Here is a 25,612-nt window from a genome sequence, read left to right as displayed (position 1 = left end):
TGTTAGGCTCACAGTTAAATATTGTGTATTATACAAATATATAATGTAGATAAAAGGGTGAAATTCTATTCACCTAGCCACTCAGTTCCATATTTTGAAAAGTTCCTATTGTCAATGTTTTGGATTTTTTTTTTTTGCCAGTCCTGGGGCTTGAACTTGGGGAGTATGGGCACTGTCCCTGAGCATTCTACCACTTGAACCACAGTGCCACTTCTAGTTTTTTCTGTTTATGTGGTACAAAGGCATTGAACCCAGGGCTTCATGCATACTAGGCAAGCACTCTACCATTAAGCCATAGTCCTAGCTCTGATTTTTGTGTGTGCCAGTACTGGGACTTGAACTTAGGGCCTCATGCCTTTTCTTGGCTTATGTTTCATGCAAAACAGGAACATACAACATGGTCATCTTTTGCCATCACCCCAAGCATAGTATATGTATCGAGGGCATTCAAAGTGATATATTCACACAGACATTGTGCACAGACAAAACATTCTATAGTCCCTTCACAATGGGCAAACAGCAGGCATATACATGTAATCATAATGTGAAGACACTTGACTTCCAGAATATAAGTATATGAAATCAAAAGCGACGGTAGAGGTCGGTGGGATTCCAAGTGGATAATGCGTGCTTAACAAGCCAGACCCTCAACTGGAATCTCATTCCACCCATCCACTCCCTCTCTCCTCTCCCGCCCCCCCTCTCCCAAAGCCATCATCTGAGCTTGGCAGCTACAGCCTTCAGGTGCAGTTAGGCCTCCATGGCCTTAGATGTCGCTGTGGCTCCGTGACTGCCATGGGGCTGAGTCTCTGTGGTTATAAAGTTGGGGGCGGAGAAGCCCTGTGGATGGGGGAATGATGGCTGATGAGGAAGAGGCTGACCACCTCTTGCAGAAATTACAGGTGAGGCCACAGGTTAGATTCCCTCCGCGCTTTGTTTCCCAGGATGGAGCAGGGGCGATCCAGCGTGGGCAGTACCCGCGAGTCCCGCGGCGCTCCCGGCGCGGCCCGCGTCGGCGCGGTTACTATAACAACTCGGAGGGCGCCGCCGCCGCTCCCCGGGGGGCGAGGGCGCCGGCGTCGGCGGCCGGGGGCCTGCGGCGGCTGCTGGCGGGGCTGCGCTCCGTCTCGGCCTTGCGCGGAAGAGGATTCGTTGCTCCAAACTGTTTCCGTGCATTCCCATGAACCTCCCCCCCCCACCCCGGATTTCTCCAAAACCTGTGGGCGCATGGCAGGTCGGCTGTAACTGTGACCACGTTTTCATCCCCGCCCGTGTCCTTCGGATCTTTCTGCTTTGAGATGAGCAGCAAGCATAATAATGGCCTGCACCGGGTTGCTTCCCTGACAAGTTAATAGGTTTTTGTTGGTGGTGTTTTTGAGTGCCATATCGCAGTTTAACACACTCCACAGTACCCCCTGTCTCTGGCTGTTGTGCCCAGTAGAGAGGAGTTATGTCGTTATCCTACTTCTAAGATTTTCCTTTCGTCTCAGAAAATTAACATTTGTGATCTGAGACATCTTGGAATTTAAACATTGGAACTATGAAAAGCTTATAAAGACTGGCAACACAGTTTAAACATTAGTGAGATTTTCTTCGTTCTTCGGCCCTGAGGAATCGAACCCAGGGCTTTTGTGCATGCTAGTCAAGCACTCTACCACTAGGCCACACTCCTGGTAAATCCTTGCTTGAATTTCAACCACTTATATATTGATATTGTTCGGTAAAAAAAAAAAATCACCTGCTGGGAGTTTGGCCTAGTGGTAGAGTGCTTGCTTAGCATGCACGAAGACCTGGGTTCAATACATACATAGAAAAAGCTGGAAGTGGTGCTGTTGCTCAAGTGGTGGAGCTCTAGCCTTCAGAAAGCCCAAGGACAGTGCTCAAGCCCCGGGACTGGCAAAAACAGTGAGCTCAAGCAATTTTTGCCTGTTTGCTTTAATAACTAAAGACAGTATACACTCTTTAAGTTCTAATTTGCAGTCATACAATTGGAAGGCAAAAGGAAATTTTTGGCCTGGTGCAGTGCCTCATGCCTGTATGCAGTCCTAGCTACTCAGGGGGCTGAGACTCAGGGGGCTGAGATCTGAGGATCAAGGTTCAAAGCCACCCCTGGCACTAAAGTCCCGTGATACTCTCTTTTTTTTTTTTTTTTTTTTTTTTTTTGCCAGTCCTGGGCTTATGCTCAGGGCCTGAGCACTATCCTTGGACTTTCTCAAGGCCAGAGCTCTACCACTTGAGCCTCAGCACCACTTCCAGCTTTTTTCTATGTATGTGGTACCGAGGATTCGAATCCGGGTCTTCATGCATGCTAGGCAAGTACTTTAATCACTAGGCCAAACTCCCGGCCCCAAATTCAGATTTTTTTTTTTTTTTGCCAGTCCTGGGCTTGAGCTCAGGGCCTTGGCACTGTCCTTGGACTTTCTCAAGGCTAGAGCTCTACCACTTGAACCTCAGCACCATTTCTGGCTTTTTTCTATGTATGTGGTACCGAGGAATCGAACCCGGGTCTTCATGCATGCTAGGCAAGCACTTTAACCACTAGGCCAAACTCCTGGCCCCCATGATTCTCTTATCTGCAATTAATCACTAGAAAAAAACGGGAAGTGGGACTCTGGCACAAGGGGTTGGGCTGTAGCCTTGAGCTGAAGACCTCAGGGACAGCACCCAGACCCAGAGTTCAAATCCACTACCCGCAAAAAAGAAAAAAGAAAAAGAAAAAGCTGGAAGTGGTATTGTGGTTCAAGTGGTAGAGCACCAGCTTTGAGAAGAAGCTCAGGGACAGTGCCCAGGCCCTGAGTTCAAGCCCCAGGACTGGCAACCAAACCAAAACAAAAAACTCATTGGGGTTAAGCTGTGTGTTTCTGCTATTTGTTTTCAGAAAAACAATAGTGAAAAGGCTTTGCCTTTGTTTTTTAAAACCCCATTATTTATTTATTTATTTATTTATTTATTTATTTTCTTTGCCAGTCCTGGTCTTAAGCTCAGGGCCTGAGCACTGTCCTTGGACTTTTCTCAAGGCTAGCACTTTACCACCTGAGCCACAGCACCACTTCCAGTTTTTTTCTATGTATGTGGTACCAAGGAATCGAACTCGGGTCTTTGTGCATGCTAGGCAAGCACTATACCACTAGGCCAAACTCCCGGCCCAGGCTTTGCCTTTGTATCATCACAAGAAAATTCAAGACATTTAAAAGAGGAAAGAAAACATAGACACATACAAAAAAGTATGAGACAGCCAAAAGAAGACTCATTTTTAAATTGGTCTGTTTGTGGTGGAAAGACATGACTTTCTCACACTCTTACCAATTCAGAAAGGTTGTACATGTTCGGATACAAAAAATCAGGATAGGTTTATTTTTGTGGGAAGTCCATCTTTTGTGATACTACAATTTGAACTCAGGACTATGTACTTGCTGGGCAGACACTCTTCCATTTGAGACCACCCTCCAGTCCAGGAATCCCATCATTTTTGGCTTCAGTTTTTTGTCTCTAGTGGAGACAAAGTCTGTTGTAGTAGACTTAGAGCTTCTTGCATCTCTTCCACAGAACTTAGGAAGTCCAGTTATAGGGATACATTTGAAAATTTTATTCTTTCTGGGACTAGAACCAGATGATGATCCTGTTAACTTAGACGATCTCCAGTTGTATAGTGTTACCCTTCTAATGGTAGTATGTAAAATGCTTCGATTGTAAGTCCTGTTGGAGCTGGGAAAAAGAATTGTTACTGTGCTGAGAGTGGTGTGGAAGACAACTTGGGGCCATGAGAGTAGTCCTGGGACACTGATGGCATTTTGATAGACCTTTCCACCTGCTTATTGTGCCATTCCTAGGTGAGATAAAAGAACCGATATTTCTAGGCCAAGAGCTAGCTAGTATGGCTAGTGAGCGCCCAGTTTTCCTGTCAGATGCTCTTCACTTAATGATGCCGCTCTTCTACCCTCTAGGAACTGGTAGATCAGCTCTATTCATTTCGAGATTGCTATTTTGAGACCCACAGTGTTGAGGATGCTGGGCGGAAGCATCAGGATATTCGGGAGGAGATGGAGAAGACCGTGGAGCAGATGGAACAAATACTGGGTATGCAGCCCTTTGTCCTTCATCGAGACATGGTAGTTTCTCTCTTTCACATCTTGTTTGCTTGTGGTTGTTTTAAGGCTCCTATGCAGAATAATATTCTTTCACTCCCTGAGCTCCTTTTCCTAAAGCTTGATTGTAGCAAATAATATGAAATAAAACACTTGTTTCATGTATTACAATGGCTTTTTTTTTTTTTTTTTTTTTTTTTGCCAGTCCTGGGCTTGGGCTCAGGGCTTGAGCACTGTCCTTGGACTTTCCCAAGGCTAGCACTCTACCAGTTGAGCCTCAGCACAACTTCCGGCTTTTTGCTATGTATGTGGGGTACCGAGGAATCAAACCCGGGTCTTCATGCATGCTAGGCAAGCATTCTACCACTAGGCCAAACTCCCAGCCCCAATGTTGTTGGTTTTTTGTTGTTGTTGTTGTTGTTGTTATTTTTTGGCCAGTCCTGGGACTTGAACTCAGTGCCTGGGTGCTGTTCCTGAGCCTCTCTGTGTTCAAGGCTAATGTTCTACTACTTGAGCCACAGCACCACTATGGCCTTTTCTGTTTATGTGGTACTGAGGAATTGAACCCAGGCCCCATACATGTTAGGCAAGCGCAGTAAAGTGCCTGAGCTACCTTCCCAGCCTCCTCTGCTCCTGCCCCGCTTCTTCTTCTCATTTATTTTTTTTTTTTATGGTGCCTGTCTTAGGTCTTGAACCTTAGTGCCTGAGTGCTGTACCTTAAGGCTGGTACTCTACCACTGGAGCCGCAGCTTCACTCCTAGCTGTGTGGATGACTAATTGGAGATAATGCTCTCTCAGACTCTTCTGCCCAGGCTGGTGATCTGTCTTTCTTGAATAGCTAGTATTACAGGTGTGGGTCACCAGCACCTAGATTTTTTTTTTTTTGTCAGTCCTAGGCTTGAGCTCAGGGCCTGAGCACTGTCCTTGGACTTTCTCAAGGTTAGAGCTCTACCGCTTGAGCCTCAGCACCACTTCCAGCTTTTTTCTATGTATGTAGTACCAAGGAATTGAACCTGGGTCTTCGTGCATGCTTGGCAAGCACTTTAACCACTAGGCCAAACTCCCGGCCCCAGCACCTAGATTTTTACAATTGACTTTTCTGCGTGTGTGTGTGTGTGTGTGTGTGTGTGTGTGTGTGTGTGTGTGCGTGTGTGTGCGTGTGTGTGCGAGCGCGCGCGTGCGCGCGCACGCGCACGCATGTACATGTATGCTGGTCTTGGGGTTTGAACACAGGGTCTGGGCACTGTCTCTCAACTTTTGTGCACAAAGCTAGCATTCTACCACTTGTACTACAGCTCTACTTCTCGTTTTTTGCTTTTTTAAAAAAAAGTAGATTAGAGTCTCATGGGCTTTTCTACTCAGGCTGGTTTTGAACGTGAGTCCTCAGATCTCAGCTTCTTGTGTAGCTAGGATTTAAAGTGTGAGCCATTGGTTCCCAGCCTTCCCTCTTACTTTTTTACTTCTGAGTCAACTTATGTACTATGGATGGACATATGCACATTACTTTGTGCATTTAATCTTATCTTCTTTCCTGCCTTTTATTTATTTATTTTTGTGTGCTCCTACTAGGGCTTGAACTCAGGGCCTCAAACTCTTGCTTGGCTTTTGTACTCAGGGCTCCACTTTAGGCTTTTTGCTGTGTTTTGGAGATCAGAGTAACACAGATTTGATTGCCTAGGTTGATTTTGAGTCTCAATCCTCAAATCTCAGCTTTCTGAGTAAGTAGGAAACAGTTGAGAGCCACCAGTGCCTGGCTTGCCTACCTTTTTGCAAGAAAGTTTTAAGTTTGACAGCTGACGTCTAACTTCTTCTTTTTCTTTTTTTTGCCAGACCCAGGGCTTGAACTCAGGGCCTGAGCACTATCCTTGGGCTTTCTCAAGGCTAGCGTTCTACCACTTGAGCCACAGTACCATTTCCAGCTTTTCTATGTATGTGGTACTGAGGGATCAAACCTGGGTCTTCATGCATGCTAGGCAAGCACTCTACCACTAGGCCAAACTCCTGGCCCCTGATGTCTAACTTCTTAACCAATAATCAAGTCTCCATTTAAAACAAAGTATTTTCAAAATTTTTGGGATGACCTTCAATTTATGATCCTCTTGTTTCTACCTCCAGAGTACTGAGATTACAAGTGTGCATCAGGAGGCCTAGTTTAATTGTTTTTGTTCCTTATCTCTTGCTTATTGAGTAATTTGATTTCAGTCTATGGGAGAGTGGATTACCCATTCTCCGTTCTCCCATGCCTGTGCCACACATACTTATGTCTTTTTGTTGTTGATGTTATTTATATTCTAGTTTGGCTTTTAATGCTGGTACTAGGGCTTGAACCCAGGGGATATCCTCTTGATTTGTTTTTTTTTTTGGTCAAAGTTGTAGCTCTACCACTTGAGCTATACCTTAACTTCTTGCTTTTTGATGGTTTAATTGGAGATAAGAATTTTCTGCTTGAACTGGCTTTGAATTTCAATCCTCAGATCTATCTTCCTGAGTAGTTAAGATTACTGGTGTGAGCCAACAGTGCTGGCTTTTGGAAGGCATTCTTTCTTTCTTTTTTCTTTTTCTTTCTTTTTTTATTTTTGTTGATTTTGTTGTTGTTGTTGTTGTTGTTGAACTCTGGGCCTATGCTCTGTCCATGAGTTCTTCAGCTCAAGGCTAGTGCCCTATAACTTTGGACCACAACACCAGTTTGTGCCACAATGCAACTTCTGGTTTTCTGGTGGTTAATTGGAGATAATTGTGCCTGAACTGGCTTTGAAGGACAGTCCTCAGATCTCAGCCTTCTGAGTAGTTAGGATTATAGGTGTGAGACACTGGCACCTTGCACCTTATCTTGTTTTGACTCCTATAAATTCATTCCCTGAGTATATGCCATATGCTTGCTTTTGTTGTTATTTTAATTTTCCTTTTATATGTTCTGCCTTTACCAGGTTGATAGCCCTCTCAAGTAGCCATAGTATTTTGTTACCCAATTACCTAACATAATATTCTCAACACAGTAGTAGGCTTTTAATAAATGGTTTATTGCTAAGATTTTTCTTATCTCCATCCTTACAGCTGGCATGTAGCTTTTCCTGAAGGGAAGTGCCTTGCTCTTTTACATTCTGGGTTTTTGCACCACTTCCAGCTTTTTTCTATGTATGTGGTACCGAAGAATCAAACCCTGGTCTTCATGCATGCTAAGCAAGCACTCTACCACTAGGTCAAATTCCCAGCCCTCTGGGTTTTAAACTTTCACTTTATCTTTTTCTCTTCCTCCTAGGTTCTGTCCGGGGCAAAGCGCAGGCTCTCATGCTAACAGGGAAGGCACTGAATGTGATTCATGATTATAGTCCTAAGGCTGAGGAGCTTCTGTCAAAGGCTGTGAAGCTGGAACCTGCATTGGTGGAAGCCTGGAACCAGCTGGGAGAGGTGTTTTGGAAGAAAGGGGATGTCACCTCCGCCCACACTTGCTTCTCTGGAGCCCTCAATCATGTGAGCCACGCACTATCCAGTGGACCATTCCAGTAGGAAGGGATTTTTTTGCTTCTGTGAACTTCCTTAGGACAAGAATGACAGATGCGAACAGAATCTGAAATCAGAGAAGAAAATCAGAAGGGAGACAGGGTGGAGAGCAAACCTAAATGAGGAAATAAGATACAGGGGACCCAGAAAGGATAAAGAAGATGGGACAGGTTTAGGGTAGATGCAAGGTAAGGCAAATTTAGGAGCCAAACTGAACCTTGTAGATGGGCATTGAACATGCAGATTGCAGCAAGAATTATGATGAGAAATGAGAGGAAAATGGAGATTGATTTGGAAGGGAAAGGTAGAATTAGGAAGGTGAGTATGTTTTTTGTTTTTTTTTTGTATTTACAGTGTAAGAATAAAGTCTCCCTGCAGAACCTGTCAATGGTGCTTCGCCAACTACAACCTGGATCTTTAGATGAACACTCTCGCTATGTCATGGAAAGTGTTCAGAAAGCCAAGATGGCAGTGAAGATGGATGTTCTTGATGGCCGATCTTGGTGTGAGTGTTCCCCAAAGCCCTCCAATAAGCTTCTAGAATAGTGGCTCTCAGTCATAGCTGTGTTTCAGAATTGTCTGGAGCCAGGCTATTTGCCGGGACTAGCCGGCAGCAAATGAGGATTCCTGATTTAGGGGGTGAGGACTTGGAAAAGAAGAAGAAGACAAGAAAAAGATGGGGTCAGGAGGTCTACAGCTCAAGTCAGCAGTCCTAGAAGGCTGTGAGCTTAAGACTGTAGCCTCGTTTATTTCTTTGTTCCAATCTTAAATACTTTTCTTAAAACCAGCAAACTGCCAGGTGTTGCATTTGTACAAAACAGCAATCAAGTCTCGAATACGTTAAAAACAAGAAGAGATTAACATAGCTCTGTGCCGGTCCAAGGTTGCTCTGACCCCACACTCGGTCCCTAACAGCTACTGAGTTGGATTCTGAGAGCATCTTTGGGTAAAAGAAGTGGAAAGATTTTTCAATGATGCTCCATTGAAGCTCTTGGATCTGTTGATTCAAGAGAAGAGACTTTGGTTTTCATATAAGTGAGCGGGGCTTTCAGTAAAGTCAGATCCAGTATATTCTGGGGAGAGCAGGGATGTCTATTTCCCCAAAGTCCATGAGAACAATTTATTCCCCTCTCCCAGTAGAATTTTGGTTATACTGACTATCATGCTATCTGTGGTTCGAATCAGATTTGTATGGGATCTTTCTTTTTCTTCTCTTCTTTTCTCTTCTCTTCTCTTCTCTTCTCTTCTCTTCTCTTCTCTTCTCTTCTCTTCTCTTCCCTCCCTCCCTCCCTCCCTCCCTCCCTCCCTCTGTCTCTGTCTCTGTCTCTGTCTCTGTCTCTGTCTCTGTCTCTCTCTCTCTCTCTCTTTCTCATTTTGTTGGTTGTGGGGCTTGAACTCTGGGCCTGGGCATTGTCCCTGAGGTCTTCAGGTCAAGGCTACCACCTTACCCTTGAGCCATAGTGCCACTACTAGTTTGCTGGTGGTTAACTGGAGTGATGAGTCTCATGGACTTAATGCCTGGGCTGGCTTTGAACCACAATCCTCAGATCTCAGCCTTCTGAGTAGCTAGGGTTACAGGTGTGAGCCACTGTGCTTGGCTCTTTTATTTCTTATTTATTAATTAATTTTTTTTTTGTGCCAGCTTTGGGGTTTGAACTCAGGGCCTGGGTGCTGTTGCTGAGCTTTTTTGCTCAAGGGTAGTGTTCTACCACTTGAGCCATAGCTCCACTCCTGGCATGTTTTTGGTGGTTAATTTGAGGTAAGTGTCTCATGGACTCTCCTGTCTGGGCTGGCTTTGAACTGCAGTCCTAAAATCTCAGTCTCCTGACTAGCTAAACTTCATGATGCCTGGCTCTTCTTTTAAATTTTTTTTCTCTATTCTTTTTCATTTTCTTTGCCAGTCCTGGGGCTTGAACTTGGGGCCTGAGCTCTGCCCTTGGTCTTTCTCAAGGCTAGAGCTCTACCACTTGAGCCACAGCACCACTTCTGGCTTTTTCTATATATGTGGTACTAAGGAATTGAACCTGGGTCTTTATGCATGCTAGACAAGAACTTTACCAGTAGGCCAAACTCCTGGGCCCTCTTTTTAATTTTTTTTAAAAGATTTTATTGACATTGATTTTTACATCATATTTCAGATGTCATGTTTAACAAACACATATTCAAGAAGGGAATCTCTATATACAGTCACTGGCACATAGATTTTAGAAAATAATTAAAATTAAGCTGAGGTTTTTGTATGTCATAGGTACATATCAATCTATATAGTATAACATTATGTCTATAGAGTAGATAGCCCATCATAGATTTTTATGTCTATGTATATATCTCCAAGACCATGTCCCATAGCCTTCTTTTTAAATTTTTGAGATAGGATCACACTGGCTTTTAATAAGTATCCCACATGTTGGGATTACAGTATGTATAATCATTCTGTCCTGCTTACACTTCCAGCTTGAGGAAGGTGGAGGCAGGAGGTTGTGAGGTTGGGTTATAATAGGGCTTAATTGTTGGGTCTTTCAAATTGACTTACAGAGGTTGCAAAAGTAAGTCATATCTTGAACTTGGGCTCTGAGATGATCTACCATTGTTTTTCTTTCAGATATTTTGGGGAATGCCTACCTTTCTCTTTATTTCAATACTGGCCAGAGTCCCAAGATCTCCCAGCAAGCTCTCAGTGCCTATGCTCAAGCAGTAAGTACTTTGAATCACCAGGTACAATAAATAGAGATAGCAACACAAGCAAGATCGTGGGTTAGTCTTATTTTTTTTTTTCCCCAGTCCTGGGGCTGTCCTTGGGTTTTTTTCAAGGCTAGTACTCTGCCACTTGAGCCACAGCACCACTTCCGGCCTTTTCTATATGTGGTACCAAGGAATTGAACCCAGGGCTTCAAGTATACTAGCCAAGCACTCTACCACTAGGCCATGCACCTGGCCCATTCCTTGTGGTTATTTAGCAAGCAGCATGGGTAGTGATTTTAGCATCTCGTAGGTATGGCTTTTGCATCTGCAGAGGTGATTTCATTCTTCTTATAACTTGACCTTTGATAATTAATTATATAGTTTGATACCTTGGTGCCAGATACCTCCTTGAGTGGTCTAGATTGCTCACAGGCGCGTATAACCAAATCACAGAGCTTAAACAGGGTTCGTTTTTGTTTTTTTTTTTGCGGGGTGGGGGTGGGGGGGCTTGAGCTCAGGGCCCAAGCATTGCCCTTGGGCTTTCTCAAGGCAAGAACTCTGCCACTTGAGCCACAACACCACTTCTGGCTTTTTTGTATGTATGTGGTACAGAGGAATCAAACCCAGGTCTTGGTGCATGCTAGGCAAGCTCTCTACCACCTAGGCTAGACCTCCCAGTCCCAACAGGTTTGTTTTTATTAATAGGGAAAAAGGCTATTAAAATAATGCTTATTATGTGACTATTGGGTGTGGACAGTGGGAAGAGAGAAAGATAAGAGAGAATGATGAGGGATTAAGTATGATTGAACTACATTGCACACTTGTATGAAAATGACATAATGAAACCAATTATTTGGTTCAGTAGAAAAAAGGAATTCTAAAAATATTGTGCACACTTTTAAGTATGATCTTCAAATTAATTACTAGGTAATATCACTCTAGATTTCTCCATAGGCTAAAAGACAAAGCAGTACCTAGTTTCTTCTGCAGCATTTCTGTGTGTGTGTGTGTGTGTGTGTGTGTGTGTGTGTGTGTGTGTCTAACTGTGCTCATGGGCAAGAGGAGTGGCTTTGGCTTTCTACTGACGTCATTTCTGCCCTGGGTAGAAATGTCACTGTTTTTTTTTGTTTTTTTTTTGTTTTTTGTTGTTGTTGTTTTGTTTTGTTTTCTGCTAGTCCTGGGGCTTGGACTCAGGACCTGGCCACTGTCCCTGAGCCTCTTCATGCTCAAGGTTAGTGCTCTGCCACTTGAGCTTCAGTGCCATTTCCAGCTTTTCCTGTGAATGTGGTACCGAGGAATCGAATCCAGGGCTTTGTGCACACTAGCAAGCATTCTACCACTATTAAGTTATGTTTCTGGCCCCATTATTTAATTTTTTAAAGTAAAAATGCTTTTATGCATTTTCTCATATCTTTATAATACTGTGTAGATTAGTTATAGTTATACTTTAAAGATTCACAAATGCGACGGCTTTATATCCCTGAGGTTTCAGAGATTGAGTCATATCCCTTCTGATTAGTTCCTGAATAAGTGTGGTTCTAGGTAAATGCTTTTATTTTTTCTTCATGCCAGTACTTGGGCTTAAACTCAGGGCCTTGTGCTCTTACTTAGCTTATTTTGCTCAAGTCTGGCCCTCTGTCACGTAAACCACACTTCTTCTTCTGGATTTGACTGATTAATACTTAGAGATAAGACTGTTTGGCTTCAAACCTCAATCTTCAGATCTCAGCTTCCTGAGTACCTGTGATTACAGGTGTGATGGGGCCTCACGCCTCACTGGGCGGTGCATGGCATAGGTAACATTTGGAAAAGGAACAGCCTCAGATTTTTCTGAGTCGAGGAGGCTTAGAACATGTTGGGCATAGCTATTCTTAGGATTTAGAGCAGGATCCACTAATGATGTTTTTATCCCATTACAGGAGAAGGTTGACAAGAAAGCTTCCTGCAATCCTGACCTTCATCTGAATAGGGCCACAGTAAGAAGACATCTAAATCTTAAAAGTCTGCAAAGATAACTGATTATACTTAGGGACAGAGTTGGGTCGTGACTGTGGGAGAAAAGCTAAATTCTTTGAAAGAAAGGTTTGCTCAGTTTGATTGCAGTGTCTGGTGGCATCCCTGGAGGGAAAGGATAGGGGACTAGGGAAGAGGGGACAGGGACAGAAAGGCACAGTGCCTCCGTGCTTCTGATCTCACAAAAGATGTTTATTGAAATGAACTCCAGGAAATGAAAACAAGTTTTTTCCCCCTTTTATTTCCTTTTTGTTCTGTTTATTATTATGTTTATTATTACTAAGTATAAGGGGTGGCACAGAAATCGAGGGACAAAGTGAACAAATGCAGGAGTGGTACTGACTGGACGCTGTTGAAAATGAATTACATAACTTGGGGGTAGGATGGGAGGGAAAAACTAGGAGAGAGCAAGAGAAGGGACAAGTTTGTCCAAAAAAAAATGTGCACTTTTTACGTGTCTTTTGTAACTGTGACCCCTCTGTATATTGCCTTTATAATAACAATTTAAAAATTAAAGAAAAAAAAAAAAGAATGAGATGATGGTTTAGAAAATTTCTGAAGTGACTCGGCACTGGTGTTGATGTAAGGAGTGAGCTACTCAGAAGGCTGAGATCTCAGGATTGTGATTCAAAGCCATTTTGAGCAGGAAAGTTCTTGAGCCTCTCATCTTCAATTAACCTGTAAAAATCTAGAAGTGGAACTGTGGTTCAAGTGGTAAGAACACTTGTCTTGATCAGAAAAAGCCACGCAAGGATGTTGAGGCCCTGAGTTTAAGCATCAGTATTGACCCAAGACAAAAAAAAAAATAAATAAACAAAAACCTTCTGAAGTTATGTATATACATAAAAATAGATTGCTTCAGTATATGCAACTTTTATTTTAGAGATCAGAAATTAGCTTCTTTGCTCTCCTCTGTGGCATTGTTATCCTTTGGGCAGGATGAATGTTCACGTAGGATAGGAAGCTGCTAGGGAAGAAAAGCCGTTGTATTTCTCTAGATTTCAAGCCCATTGTAGCATTGCCTCTGCATTGGTTTGTATATCATTGAGAGGTTTGGGTTCCTTTTCTGCAGTTACATAAGTATGAAGAGAATTATGGGGAGGCCCTGGAGGGCTTCTCTCAGGCTGCAGCTCTGGACCCAGGCTGGCCAGAACCTCATCAACGTGAGCAACAACTCCTGGAATTCCTCAACAGATTAACCAGCCTCCTGGAGAGCAAGGTAAAGATATATAAGGGGCCGAAGCCTGCTTTTATTCTTGTGATTCACTCAAGTAATTAATAATAATAATAAAATAGGTGCCAAGTGCTGGTGGCTCATGCATGTAAATCAGGAGGCTGAGATTTGAGTTCAAAGCCAGCCCAGGGAAGAAAAGCCTGTGAGACTCTTATTTCCAGTTAACTTGCGAAAATCCAGACATGGAGCTGTGGCTCAAGTGGTAGAGTGTCATCCTTGAGTGAAAAGACTAAGGAACACCCTTTTTCAACTGAGCAGCAAAAAGTCAGAAGTGGAGGTGCGGAGGTGTGACCCAAATAGTAGAACATCAGACTTGAGTGGAAAAAGCTCAGCTGGGTGTGATGGCTTACGACTATAGTCATAGCTACTCAGGAGGCTGAGATCTGAGGATCGTGGTTCAAAGCCATCTTGGGTAGGAAAGTCCTTGAGACCCTTACCTCCAGTTAGCCACCAGAAAACCAGAAGTGGCACTGTGGCTCAAGGGGTAAGGCAGTAGCCTTGAGCTGAAGAGTTCGGGGACAACGCCAAGTCCAGAGTTCAAGTCCCACGACCAACAAAAACAAAACAAAAACAACTAAGGGACAGTGTTCAAAGTTCTGAGTTCAAAACCCAGGGCCGGTACTAACAACAACAACAAAAAGAATGGGCTTAAAGGCTGGGAGTTTGGCCTTGTGGTAGATTGTTTGCCTAGCATACACAAAGACCTGGGTTTGATTCCTCAGTACCACATACATAGAAAAAGCCAGAAATGGTTGTGTAGCAAGTGGCAGAGCTCTAGCTTGAGAACGCCCCAAAAAGTGCTCAGGCCCTGAGTTCAAGCCCTAGTACTTTGGCGGTGGGGGAACAGGCTTAATTGGTAGGAAATGACCCCACAGAAGTGAGTAGGTAGAAGGGAAGGATTGGACTCCCCAAGAGAATCTAGTTTCTAGTGTTTTACCTGTCTCTGCTTCCTTTGTAGGGAAAGATAAAGACCAAAAAGCTGCAGAGCATGCTGGGAAACTTGCGCCCAGCCCACCTAGGCCCCTGTGGTGACGGGCACTATCAGTCCGCCTCTGGGCAGAAGATGACGCTGGAGCTCAAGCCACTGAGTGCGCTGCAGTCTGGTGTCAACAGTGGTGTTGTGATCCTAGGAAAGGTGGTGTTTAGTCTGACCACAGAGGAGAAAGTCCCCTTGTGAGTTTCTCTTACCTTTTTGATTTTTCCCTTGTGAACCAAATTCCTCTCACTTCCTGGCCTTTCTCTGGCAGTTGAAGCCACAGCGATCACAGAGTAGTGACATCTGATTCCTTTCTGTGACTGTTCTATGAATAGGACTTGCCGTACTTGGGTTTGAATTCAGGGCCTGAGCACTGTCTCTTAGCATTTCATGCAAGCTGACACTCTACCACCTGAGTCACAGTTCTACTTCTAGCTTTTTTTTTTTTCTGGTTAACTAGAGATAAGACTCTCACAAACTCTTTCTTTCTTTTTTTAAAATGGTATTTATTGTCAGGATAATGTATGGAGGGATTACAGTTACATTCGTTAAGTAATGGGTACATTACTTCTTGAACCTTGATATTCCCTTCTCATGTTTTTGTCTCCCTTTCCCACCCCCCCTCCCAATCATCTTATTTCCCCCCTTCCCTTCCCTGTTTCAATAAACAAATGCAATATATATATATATATATATATATATATATATATATAATATACCAGGCAACAAAGTCAGATACACAGGTTATTAGCTTAAAACTGTGATTCTCAACTCTTAGCCTCCTGAGTAGCTAGAATTGCAGGTGTGACCCACCAGTGCTTGGCTTATTTGTTTGGAGGCATATATAGTTGTATGTGTGTGTGTGTGTGGCATGTATAGGGTTTGTTTTGGTCAGTCATAGGCCTTGAACTCTGGGCCTGGGAGCTGTCCCTGAGCTCTTCAGCTCAAGGCTAGTACTCTACCACTTCAGCCACAGTGTCACTTCCAGTTTTCTAGTGGTTAATTAGAGATAAGACTCTTACACTGCCTGGGCTGACTTTGAACCACGATACTCAGATCTCAGCCTACTGAGTGGCTAGGGTTACAGATGTGAACCACCAGCACCTGGCATTATAGTTTTAGATATAGTTCAGGATTGTCTTGAATTTGCTACATAATCCAGGCTAGCCTTGAATTCATCGTCTTAACTGCCTTCTAGCAACTTCTTAGCTAGGCGTTGTAGTACCTTTGTACTACAAAGAAGTTTTTCTTTCTTTGTTTTTCTGTGGCACTAAAGATGAACCAAGGCTTTGTGCATACTAGCCAGGTGCACTTTTTTTTTTTTTTTTTTTTTTTTTTTGCCAGTCCTGGGCTTGAGCTCAGGGCCCGAGCACTGTCCTTGGACTTTCTCAAGGCTAGAGCTCTACCACTTGAGCCTCAGCACCATTTCTGGCTTTTTTCTATGTATGTGGTACCGAGGAATCGAACCTGGGTCTTCATGCATGCTAGGCAAGCACTTTAACCACTAGGCCAAATTCTCGGCCCCAGGTGCACTTTACTACTGAGCAACATCTCCAGTTCAGCACATGGTTTTGCAGGATCTCTGTAGAGATTCTAAACTTCTGCCTTTTAGAGTTTTGATGACCATAACAGTTGAAAGAGTATATATTCAGTCCTGATTGTACTTAGGTATGCTTTAGCAGTTCTGGAAGGTAAGCTTTGAGGTAGAATTTAAGGACTGTCTGATTGTGAAATTATCTCAGAGATCATGATATATATATTTATGTTATGTACATGCATGTGTATGCATGTATGTATATGTACACATATAGATGTGTATTTATACATATACATATATATGTATATATATACATACCACACATATACATGTCTATATATTGTAATATGTAATTATATAATATATAGAGAGAGGAAAAATGAAAAATAAATTCAAAGAACTTAAGCAAGGAGTACTCACAGTCTATCAGAGGAATGGATTAAGAAAATTTACTTTGAAAAATTTTAAGTGAAAACTTAGGATTTTGTTATTAACTCTATCAGTCCTTGATCCTTCATTCACTTCCCAATCCTTGGCTGATTGATTTCTTTTTCCTGTTTACTTCTGAAGTGGACTATTTTCCAGGCTGTTTTTGAGACACCCGAATCAGTGGCTTCTGTTACATGGCTCTTGACATTCTGATTTTCTTTTACTGATTCCTTCAGAGTTATACATAGTTCTCTTCCTTTCTCTGGGAGGTCCTTGTATTTGGTGATTTGAAAAGCAAGGAGAAAATTGAGAAAGGGTTAATAACTAAAGTGAACTCTTAAGAGTCGAAGAGGAAGATAGAGCAGTATGGGTTGTACAGAATTTTGAAATGGAATATTGACAGGTATTGGTTTTAGGGAATCTTGGAGAGCAAATAACTACTTTGCCACTCTTCATTTTTGTTTTTCTGCCCAACTTTGAGATATTAGGTCCCTAGGACTTGGTTTTTGTTTTCTTTTCTCTTAACCCAGAGGGACAATAGTTGACAACTTGAATTGCCTATCAGTTTTCTACAGTGTGTAGAAAGCTTTGAGGCTTGGACTAGATTCTTTAGGATAATATACACTTAATCATAGTGTTTTCTGGGTTTTAGCTATGTCAGGGGGTGCCATGGCTCTGATTCCTCGCCATGGCATTTATAAGATCACCTTGTTTGGTGATGTCATATAAATATAAGGTGTTTGCTGTCTCTATGCGCAGTGGTCTGGTCCGTGTCTCATATTCTAGATTTTAGATTGCCAAACATACATAACTGCCTCTGTTCAAAGTGATTCATCAAATCTTTGTATCTAAACCTGCTATTACTCCTTGGATTTTCTTGTCAGAAAATGGTACTGTCCTTTCTTTTGAGTCATAAAGCTAAGAGTTCTGGAAATTGTTTTAGACTTTTCCATTCAACTGCATTGAAGTAGTTACCAGATTGTGTAGTTTGTTTGCTTTTTGTCTATTCTTTTGGTCCCCATTACCTTACTTAGCCTCTTGTTTCTCCAGACATATTTTCCTAACTTTGGTTTTTCCTCAGTGTTTTATTATAGAGAAATCAAATGCTCTTCTGAGCACAGTCACTTCCTTTTAAAAGTATTTTACGGGGGGCCGGGAGTTTGGCCTAGTGGTAGAGTGCTTGCCTACCATGCACGGATACCCAGGTTCGATTCTTTGGTACCACATACTTAGAAAAAAAAGCCGGAAGTGGTGCTGAGGCTCAAGTGGTAGAGCTCTAGCATTGAGAAAAATCCAAGGACAGTGCTCAGGCCCTGAGCTTAAGCCAAGGACTGGAAAAAAAAAAAAAAATTTTACGGATACTCTGTGGTTTGGGGGATAAAGGATAGCTTAGCATGCTGTCATGCTTATTCCTTGCTTCTCTTCATTATCTTCTGTCACTTCCTGAACGTGCCTTTTGTTCCAACCATGGAACTGTTTTGTAAGTTTCAGGACAGCCATTTTTATATCTTTGTATCTTACTCAGTTAATCTGCTTGGCTAATCATATAGCTTCTGGAATAATTACTCATGATTCAACATTTCAATCCAAGAATTTGAAAATTCTTAGAATTCTGGCAAATGCCTATACCTATGTACTCTAAATCCTTATTTTATTCGTAGGTAGTTAGTTACCTCTACTCTGTTATTCACACTATAAGTACTTTATTCCATCTATTTATTGATTGATCTGTCTTACTTTGTTTTTGTTTTGCATTTATACTAGGATTTGAACTCATGGCATGCTACCACTTGAGCCATACCTCCAGCCCAATCTGTCTTACTCTTGCATTCCAGAGTAAATTCAGAAATCTATGGGCTTTCCTCTAAATAGCTCAGCAAGCTACTAAACTACTGATTTTAGTAGTTTTACACTATTTTTTTTTCTTTTTCTGGTGAAGGGCCTAGATGGCTGTTGCTGAGCTTTTTGCTCAAGGCTAGGCTTTTTCTGGTGGTTAATTAGTAATAAGAATCTCATGGACTTTACCTGCCCGGGCTGACTTCAAATCATAATTCTAAGATCTTGATGCCTGGGCTGGCTTTGAACCGTGATCCTCAAATCTCTGCTTCCTGAGTAGCTTTACAGCTATGAACCATGGCACCCAGCTCTTTTTTTTTTTTTTTTTTGGACAGTATTGGGGCGCCTGGGATCTGTCCTTGAGCTTTCTCAAGGCTAGTGGTCTACCACTTGAGCCACAGTACCACTTCTGGCTTTTTTAGTGTATGTGGTACTGAGGAATTGAACACAGGCTTTGTGCATACTAGGTAAGCACTATACCACTAGGCCACACCCCCAGTCCTTCTTTGTGTTTTTTTTTTTTTGACAGAGTGTTTTACTAAGTAGATCAAGTTGACCACGTAATCACTGTGTACAGTAGACCGACCTCAAACTCTAGATCCCTTATTTCAGTCTCTAGTGTGTTGGGATTATAGACTGATGGCACCACATCCAGAAAACCTAAATGATTTTTCTCTCTTTTTTTTTTTTAACCATTTTTTATGTTTATTTTTTTATTGTAATTAATAAAAGGGTTACATGATATTTGCCAGATAGAAGGTGCACTAATTCACATACATTGATACCCTTTCACATGTCTTGGTACCCATTACCCTCCCCCCACCTCCCACTTTGTTTTCCCCCCCTTCCCTATCAAATTTCAAATAACCAAATACAAATAAATTCAATATATCAGATAACAAAGTGAGATACTGTAACAATATGAGATACCCAAGGGACAGCAAAGGAGATGAGAGATAACATAGTACATTAAGGACAACAATCATTCGTTATGATTTTTCTCCTTTTAAGATTTACTTTGAAGCTGGGCGCCTGTGGCTCATGCCTGTAGTCGGAGCTATTCAGGAGGCTGAGATCTGAGGATGGGTTCAAAACCAACTTGGCACAAAAAAGTCTATGAGACTCTGATCTCCAATTAAATACTAGAAAACACTTCAGTCTGTGGCTCAAGTGGTCGAGCGGTTGCCTTGAGCTGAAGAGCTCAGGGACAGCGACCAGGCCCAGAGTTCAAACCCCCTGACCAAAAAAAAAAAAAAAGATCCGCTTTGAGGACTAGAAGTGGAGCTATAGTGGTGGAATGCTTGCCTAGCAGGCATGAGACACTGACTTGGGACTCCAGTACAAAAGTCAAAATATCCACGTAGAGGGTTAATTCCTCAGGTAACCCTCTAGTTAGGCTTGTAGCCCAACCTGTGGTTTCACTGAATTCAGTATAAAGGAAAAACTGTTTGAGTATCCATTTCACTGGACTGTTAGTGATGTTAACTAATTTTCTTCTTGCAGTGTTGGGAAGCAAAGCCTGGACTTGGCACATGTAGGGCAAGCTTTCTGCCTGAGTTACATTTCAGCCCAAGGCATGGTTTTGTTGTTTTGACTTCTGCTACATTGTAGGTCATTTATAATTAGATTGGTATCTTCCTGTAAAATTCAGTGAACGTTTATGGGAGTAAGCTAGCTAAATTTACAATGATGGTTTCGAGGCTTAGTTAAGCCAGTACCGTTCACCTACAGTGTAATCCAGAGGAGTTTTTTTTTTTTTTTTTTGAGACAACTACAGAATACTTGTGCCCTAAGTTTTTAGCTGAGTACCAGATTATTGAGTATTTTCTAAAGACATATATAATACCTCAGACAGATGAGGACTCACATCTGCATAGTAAACAATGGTGCCTGTTATGGACTGCATGTTTCTTTTGCTGTGTTTTTAAGCCACTGTTTGTGTCTGTTCCTGCCCACACACCTTTCTTCTCCTGTCTCTGTCTCTCCTACCTTACTTTAACCTGGCAGCACATTTGGCCTAGTCGATGCCGATGGACCATGCTATGCAGTGATGGTGTATAATACAGTGCAGAGCTGGGGAGTGCTCATTGGAGACTCTGTAGCCATTCCTGAACCCAGCCTTCGGCTCCATCGAATTCAGCATAAGGGAAAGGTGAGTGAGTAATGGCTAGGATTCTCTTGCAACCTAGTAGAGCTAAGCTTTTTTTCTTTTTCTTTTTTTTTTTTGGTTTAAATATAGGGTATAGGTACTGTCTCTTAGCTTTGTCCCTCAAGGCTAGTGCTCTGTCACTGGAGACACAGCTCCCCTTCCAGTGGCTCACTGGAGGTAAGAATCTCATGGGCTTTCCTGGCTAGGCTGGCTTTGAACTGTAGTTCTCACGTCTCAGCTTCCTGATGAGGATTACAGGAGTGAGCCACTGGTGCCTGGCTTAAGCTTTTCTGTCTTAGAAAAAAGACAGAAGGCTAGGAGCATAGCCTAGTGGTAGAGTGACTAGCATACATGAAACCCTGGGTTCGATTCCTTGGTACCACATACGCAGAAAAAGCCAGAAGTGGTGCTGTGGCTCAAGAGGCAGAAAGCTAGCATTGAGGAAAGAAAAAAAATGTCCAAGGACAGTATTCTGAGTTCAAGCCCCAGGACTGGCAAAAAAAAAACCCCAAATAGGCAAAATGGTAGTTGATACATGTATGAGTGTTAGTCTATGATGCTTGTATACTTTAGTGTGTGTGTATACTATATATAGATGGATGTGGATATATGTTTTAGTATAAAAGGAAATTAATAAGCAAAAAAATAGACTGGAGTATTATCACTCAGCTATTACTACTGTGAATACTTTAGTATGTAATGTATACTTTGAATCTTTTGCCATTTCAGAAATATATGCATATATATATATATATATATATATATATTTGAATCATTAAAATATTTGATTGAGGGCTGGGAGTTTGGCCTAATAGTAAGAGGGTTTGACTAGCATTCACCAAGACCCGGGTTACGTTCCCTGGTACCATATACAGAGAAAAAGCCAGAAGTGGTGCTGTGGCTCAAGTGGTAAAGCCCTAGCCTTGAGAAAAGCTCAAGGACAGTGCTCAGGCCCTGAGTTCAAGTCCTGGAACTGGCCAAAAAAATTGATTGAAATATTTGTGAACATTTTGCATATTTTTACATGTTTTGGGTCCTTTTGAATTATCACCCCTATGTAGTGGTGGTGATAATAATGATAGCTAACATTAACTGAACACTTATTGTATGCTTACCACTGCAGAGAGTTTTATTGCCACCATTGGCTAATCTGATCCTTTTTTTTTTTTTTTTGGTAGGTCATGGGGCTTGAACTCTGGGCCTGGGAGTTGTCCCTGAGCTCTTCAGCTCAAGGCTACCAAACCCTTGAGCCACAGCACCACTTCTGGTTTTCTGGTGGTTAATTGGAGATAAGAGTCTCACGGACTTTAGGGCCTGTGCTGGCTTTGAACCGTGATCCTCAGATCTCAACCTCCTGTGTGAGCCACTGCATACTGCTTAATGTGATCCTTTTAGAGCATTTTTTGGTGCTAGTAGAGTAGCTTGAACTCAGGACCTGGGTGCTGTCCCTTAGCAATTTCGCTCAAGGTTAGCACTCTCCCACTTGAGCCACAGTTCCACTTCCAGCTTTTTGGTAGTTAATTGGAGACAAGAGTCTCATGGACTTTCCTGCCCTGCCTGTCTTCAAAATGTGATCCTGAGATCTTAGATGTCAGCATCCTGAGTAGATAGGATTACAGGTGTGAGCCATCAATACCTGGCTTAAAAATATATTTTATTAGCACCTACTGATTATGCATCTTGACATACCTATATATCCAATCTATCAATCAGACTCACCCACTGGGTCACTCTTCCGAGTCCCCATTTACCCTTCCCAAACCGGTGTCGACAAGCTTCATTGCAACATTCTCACACACAGACCATATCCACCTTTCTTCACCCCATCACTTCCACTTGTATCCACTTCCCAGACAGGGCATGTTAAAGTTATTATTTCTTTGTTATAGATAGGGCCTCCCCCCTGCCCAGGGATGTTTAGTGTAAAATCTTGAGTCCAAAGGTTATCTAAGCAGAATTCTGAATTTTTTTTTTTTTTACTTCTTGAAATAGAGTTGTCACTGGGTAGCCCAGGTGCAAGTGGGAGTAGCAGCAAGAGAGTAATTGGTTCCCTATAGGCGTCTCAACACCGAGAATAAATCTTTAAAAGATTATTTGTTAATCAGTCACTCAAACCACAGCCCTAGACCTTTTTTATTATTATTATTATTATTATTATTATTATTATTATTATTATTATTATTATTATTTGCCAATCCTGGGGCTTGAACTCAGAGCCTGAGCACTGTCCTTGGGCTTTCTCAAGGATAGAGCTCTAACACTTGAGCCACAACACCACTTCCGGCTTTTTCTATGTATGTGGTACCGAAGAATTGGACCTGGGTCTTCGTGCATGCTAGGCGAGCACTCTACCACTAGGCCAAATTACTGGCCCCTTTTTTTGTTTTTATTTTTTCCTTTAGTTTGTTTCTCAGGTAGGGCCTGGTTGGCGACTTACAAGTCTGCTAGATAGCACTGGAATAAGTCAGATGTTTGATATGTCGTGACATGAATGTCTCTTGAGAGACACAACATTACTTCTTGAATAGTTTACTAAAGTTCTATAGATGTGTAATTCTGCTTTACAATCTCCCATATTGCCACAGACATTCAAAAGAAAGTTCTCCTCATAGATCTACCTTCCTCACTATGCTTATTAACATACAACTAGAAATAGATAATACCCAACTAGACCAGAGGACATTGTGGGCAAGTGATAGGCCAAGTGGTTTAAAGGCCCCCAATTCATATGCCAAACACAAAGTTAAAGTTAATTCCCCTTATTTATTTATTTATCTATTTAATTTATTTTGCCAGTCCAGGGCTTGAGCTCAGGGCTTGAGCACTGTTCTTGGACTTTCTCAAGGCTAGAGCTCTACCACTTGAGCCTCAGCACCACTTCCAGCTTTTTTCTATGTATGTGGTACCAAGAATCGAACCTGGGTCTTCATGCATGCTAGGCAAGAACTTTAACCACTAGGCCAAACTCCCAGCCCCGTTAATTCCCCTTTTTACAGTAGGAGGTGGAAACAGACTGTACTGTAATAGCATGTAGACATCTTCCTTGTAAGGAATACATCCACTCACTGTACTTGTCCAAACACTTAAGTTGTAAAATAGGTTACTAAAAGATCTTCACCCCACATAACAAACAACAACCACAAAGAAAAACCTCTTGTTTTCATATCTTGGAGTTCATTCAACTTAGAATCATCATATATGGTCATATGTACATAGCTATTGAGCTGTTGTGATCCTCTGCTAGGAAAATCCTAGACATATACTAATTTTTACAAATGAGCGAAAGCCTGCAGCCTATGTTTCTTTGGGTCTGGCTTGCTTAATATGATTTTTTCCAAGTCTTTGCATTTCCTTACAAATGGGGTGATGCCATTCTTTCTCATTCTATTGTGTATAAGTACCACATTTTCTTGATCCAATCATTTACTGAGGGGCATCCATCTGGGTTGGTTCCATATCTTAGTTATGGTAAATAATGCTGCCATGAACATGGTTGTGCTGGTATGTTTAGTATGGCCTTGTTTGTGGACATTTGAGTAAATGCTCAGAAATGGGATTGCTGGATCATAGGGGAGCTCTATGTTTAGTTTTTAAGGAACCTCCATACTGCTTGCTTTCCAGAGTGGTTGGTTTTTTACAAGACTGGATGAGACTCCTTTCCATTCCATTAAAATAATGAGAGCTATACCTCATTCCTAAGAAAACCACCCAGCATAATATTTGAACAGAGTACTTACCAAATAAATAAAAATTATATTTGATAAAAAAAGCTCTTTACCCCAGACATTCTGTTCCAATGGCAATATGAAGCAAGCTCTTTTAAGTTACGGGAAAATAAATGTAGTCCTACAAAAGACACATACACCAAGGCTTTTTACAAGATCTTGTTCCTTTTTAATTTTTTTCTGATCCTGTGGTTTGAATTCAGAGCCTGGGCACTGTCCCTGAGCTTTTTTTGTTCAATGCTAGCACTGTATCACTTGAGCCACAGCTCCATTTCTGGCCTTTTTGGGGAGTTAATTGCAGATAAGAGTCTCATAACCTTTCCTACCTGGATTGGCTTAGTACTGTGATCCTCTAGCCTGCTAAGAGCTAGAATTACAGTCAAGAGCCACTGGCACCTGGCTCTTGCCCCGTTTTTAGAGTTGCACTGTCAGTACCCTATTGGTCCTGGGTTTCCTTGTGAAGACTGAAAATTCAGTCTTTGTCAGCTCAGTTTCCTCTAACGTGAGATGGAGCTAAGGGGAGGGCAGGGGAGAAAGTTGTAGGTGGTATACCCTCTTTCTGGAGTTAACTGTACCTAGGTCCTTGTAATAAACCTTGGTGTATTATATGTCTTTTATAGGACTACTCCTTTTCCAGCATTCGAGTAGAGACGCCTCTCCTGTTGGTGGTGAATGGTAAGCCTCAGGGCTCCAGCAGCCAGGCTGCTGCCACAGTGGCCTCGAGACCAAAATGCGAATGACCTTCCTGACTTCATGTGGAGAAGAGAGTGGAGGCAGGAGAACAAGCGCCAGGCACTCAGCTGCTGGATCAGCCACATCTACCAGTGACTCATGTGGGTTAGGGGAGAGAGATGTGTATTGTGTGGGCTGTCTCTCCTCTGCTCTGTGAGAAACCTTGTGTCCTTTCTCTGATCATGTTCTAGCTCTTCCAGAGCTGCACCCTCCCTGAGAGGTCTGTGCTGTCTCTGACTGCTCTCTGTTTTAAGCAAAGAGTACAGAATTGGTAGAAGTTTGGGATCTTGCCATGGGACAGAGTCCCCAATTTCTGGTTTTTCTCCTTCCCAAGTTTTAATGTATATGTATATATCAGTTAAGTATTTATTGTTAAGGGTGGAGACTTCATTTTCAAATGGCTTTGTTTATGAACAGTTTTTCATTTTTAAGATTCTAGCCTCCTCTTTGGGGTTGGAACCAAATTAAAATTGTTTGGACAAAAAAAATACTCTATAGTTTGTCTGCTTTATTCTTTTCTAGACTTGGATTCTTGGTTTCAGGATCTGTTCAGTGATTTGGAGTATTATCAGTCTCTCTCTCTTATTTTTTCATTCTTAAAAGAAGTTTATTTCTGGGACTGAGAGCATGGCCTAGTTATAGAGTGCTTGCCTAGCATTCACCAAGCCCTGGGTTCCATTCCTGTGTGTGTACACAGGAAAAGTTGGAAGTGG

At 42.2% G+C, this 25,612-nt stretch overlaps 1 protein-coding gene across 1 annotated transcript; it reads left to right on the top strand.

Annotated features, from left to right (window-relative positions):
- Positions 1-826: 826 nt before the first annotated feature.
- Ttc5 (tetratricopeptide repeat domain 5) lies at positions 827-25,387 on the top strand. Its single transcript, XM_090320159.1, has 10 exons — positions 827-902; positions 3,945-4,077; positions 7,345-7,556; positions 7,941-8,091; positions 10,189-10,280; positions 12,188-12,244; positions 13,354-13,500; positions 14,474-14,688; positions 20,301-20,445; positions 24,788-25,387. The coding sequence occupies exons 1-10, from the start codon at positions 855-857 to the stop codon at positions 24,905-24,907; spliced, it is 1,320 nt and encodes a 439-aa protein (XP_090176285.1). The 5' UTR covers positions 827-854; the 3' UTR covers positions 24,908-25,387.
- Positions 25,388-25,612: the final 225 nt, after the last annotated feature.

The sequence above is a fragment of the Megascapheus bottae genome, chromosome 2, assembly GCF_031878675.1.
Source record: "Megascapheus bottae isolate mThoBot1 chromosome 2, mThoBot2.hap1, whole genome shotgun sequence".
Classification (NCBI taxonomy): Eukaryota; Metazoa; Chordata; class Mammalia; order Rodentia; family Geomyidae; genus Megascapheus; species Megascapheus bottae.
Note: the sequence above shows the minus strand (reverse complement) of the source record. Positions and strands in the feature narration are given on the sequence as shown.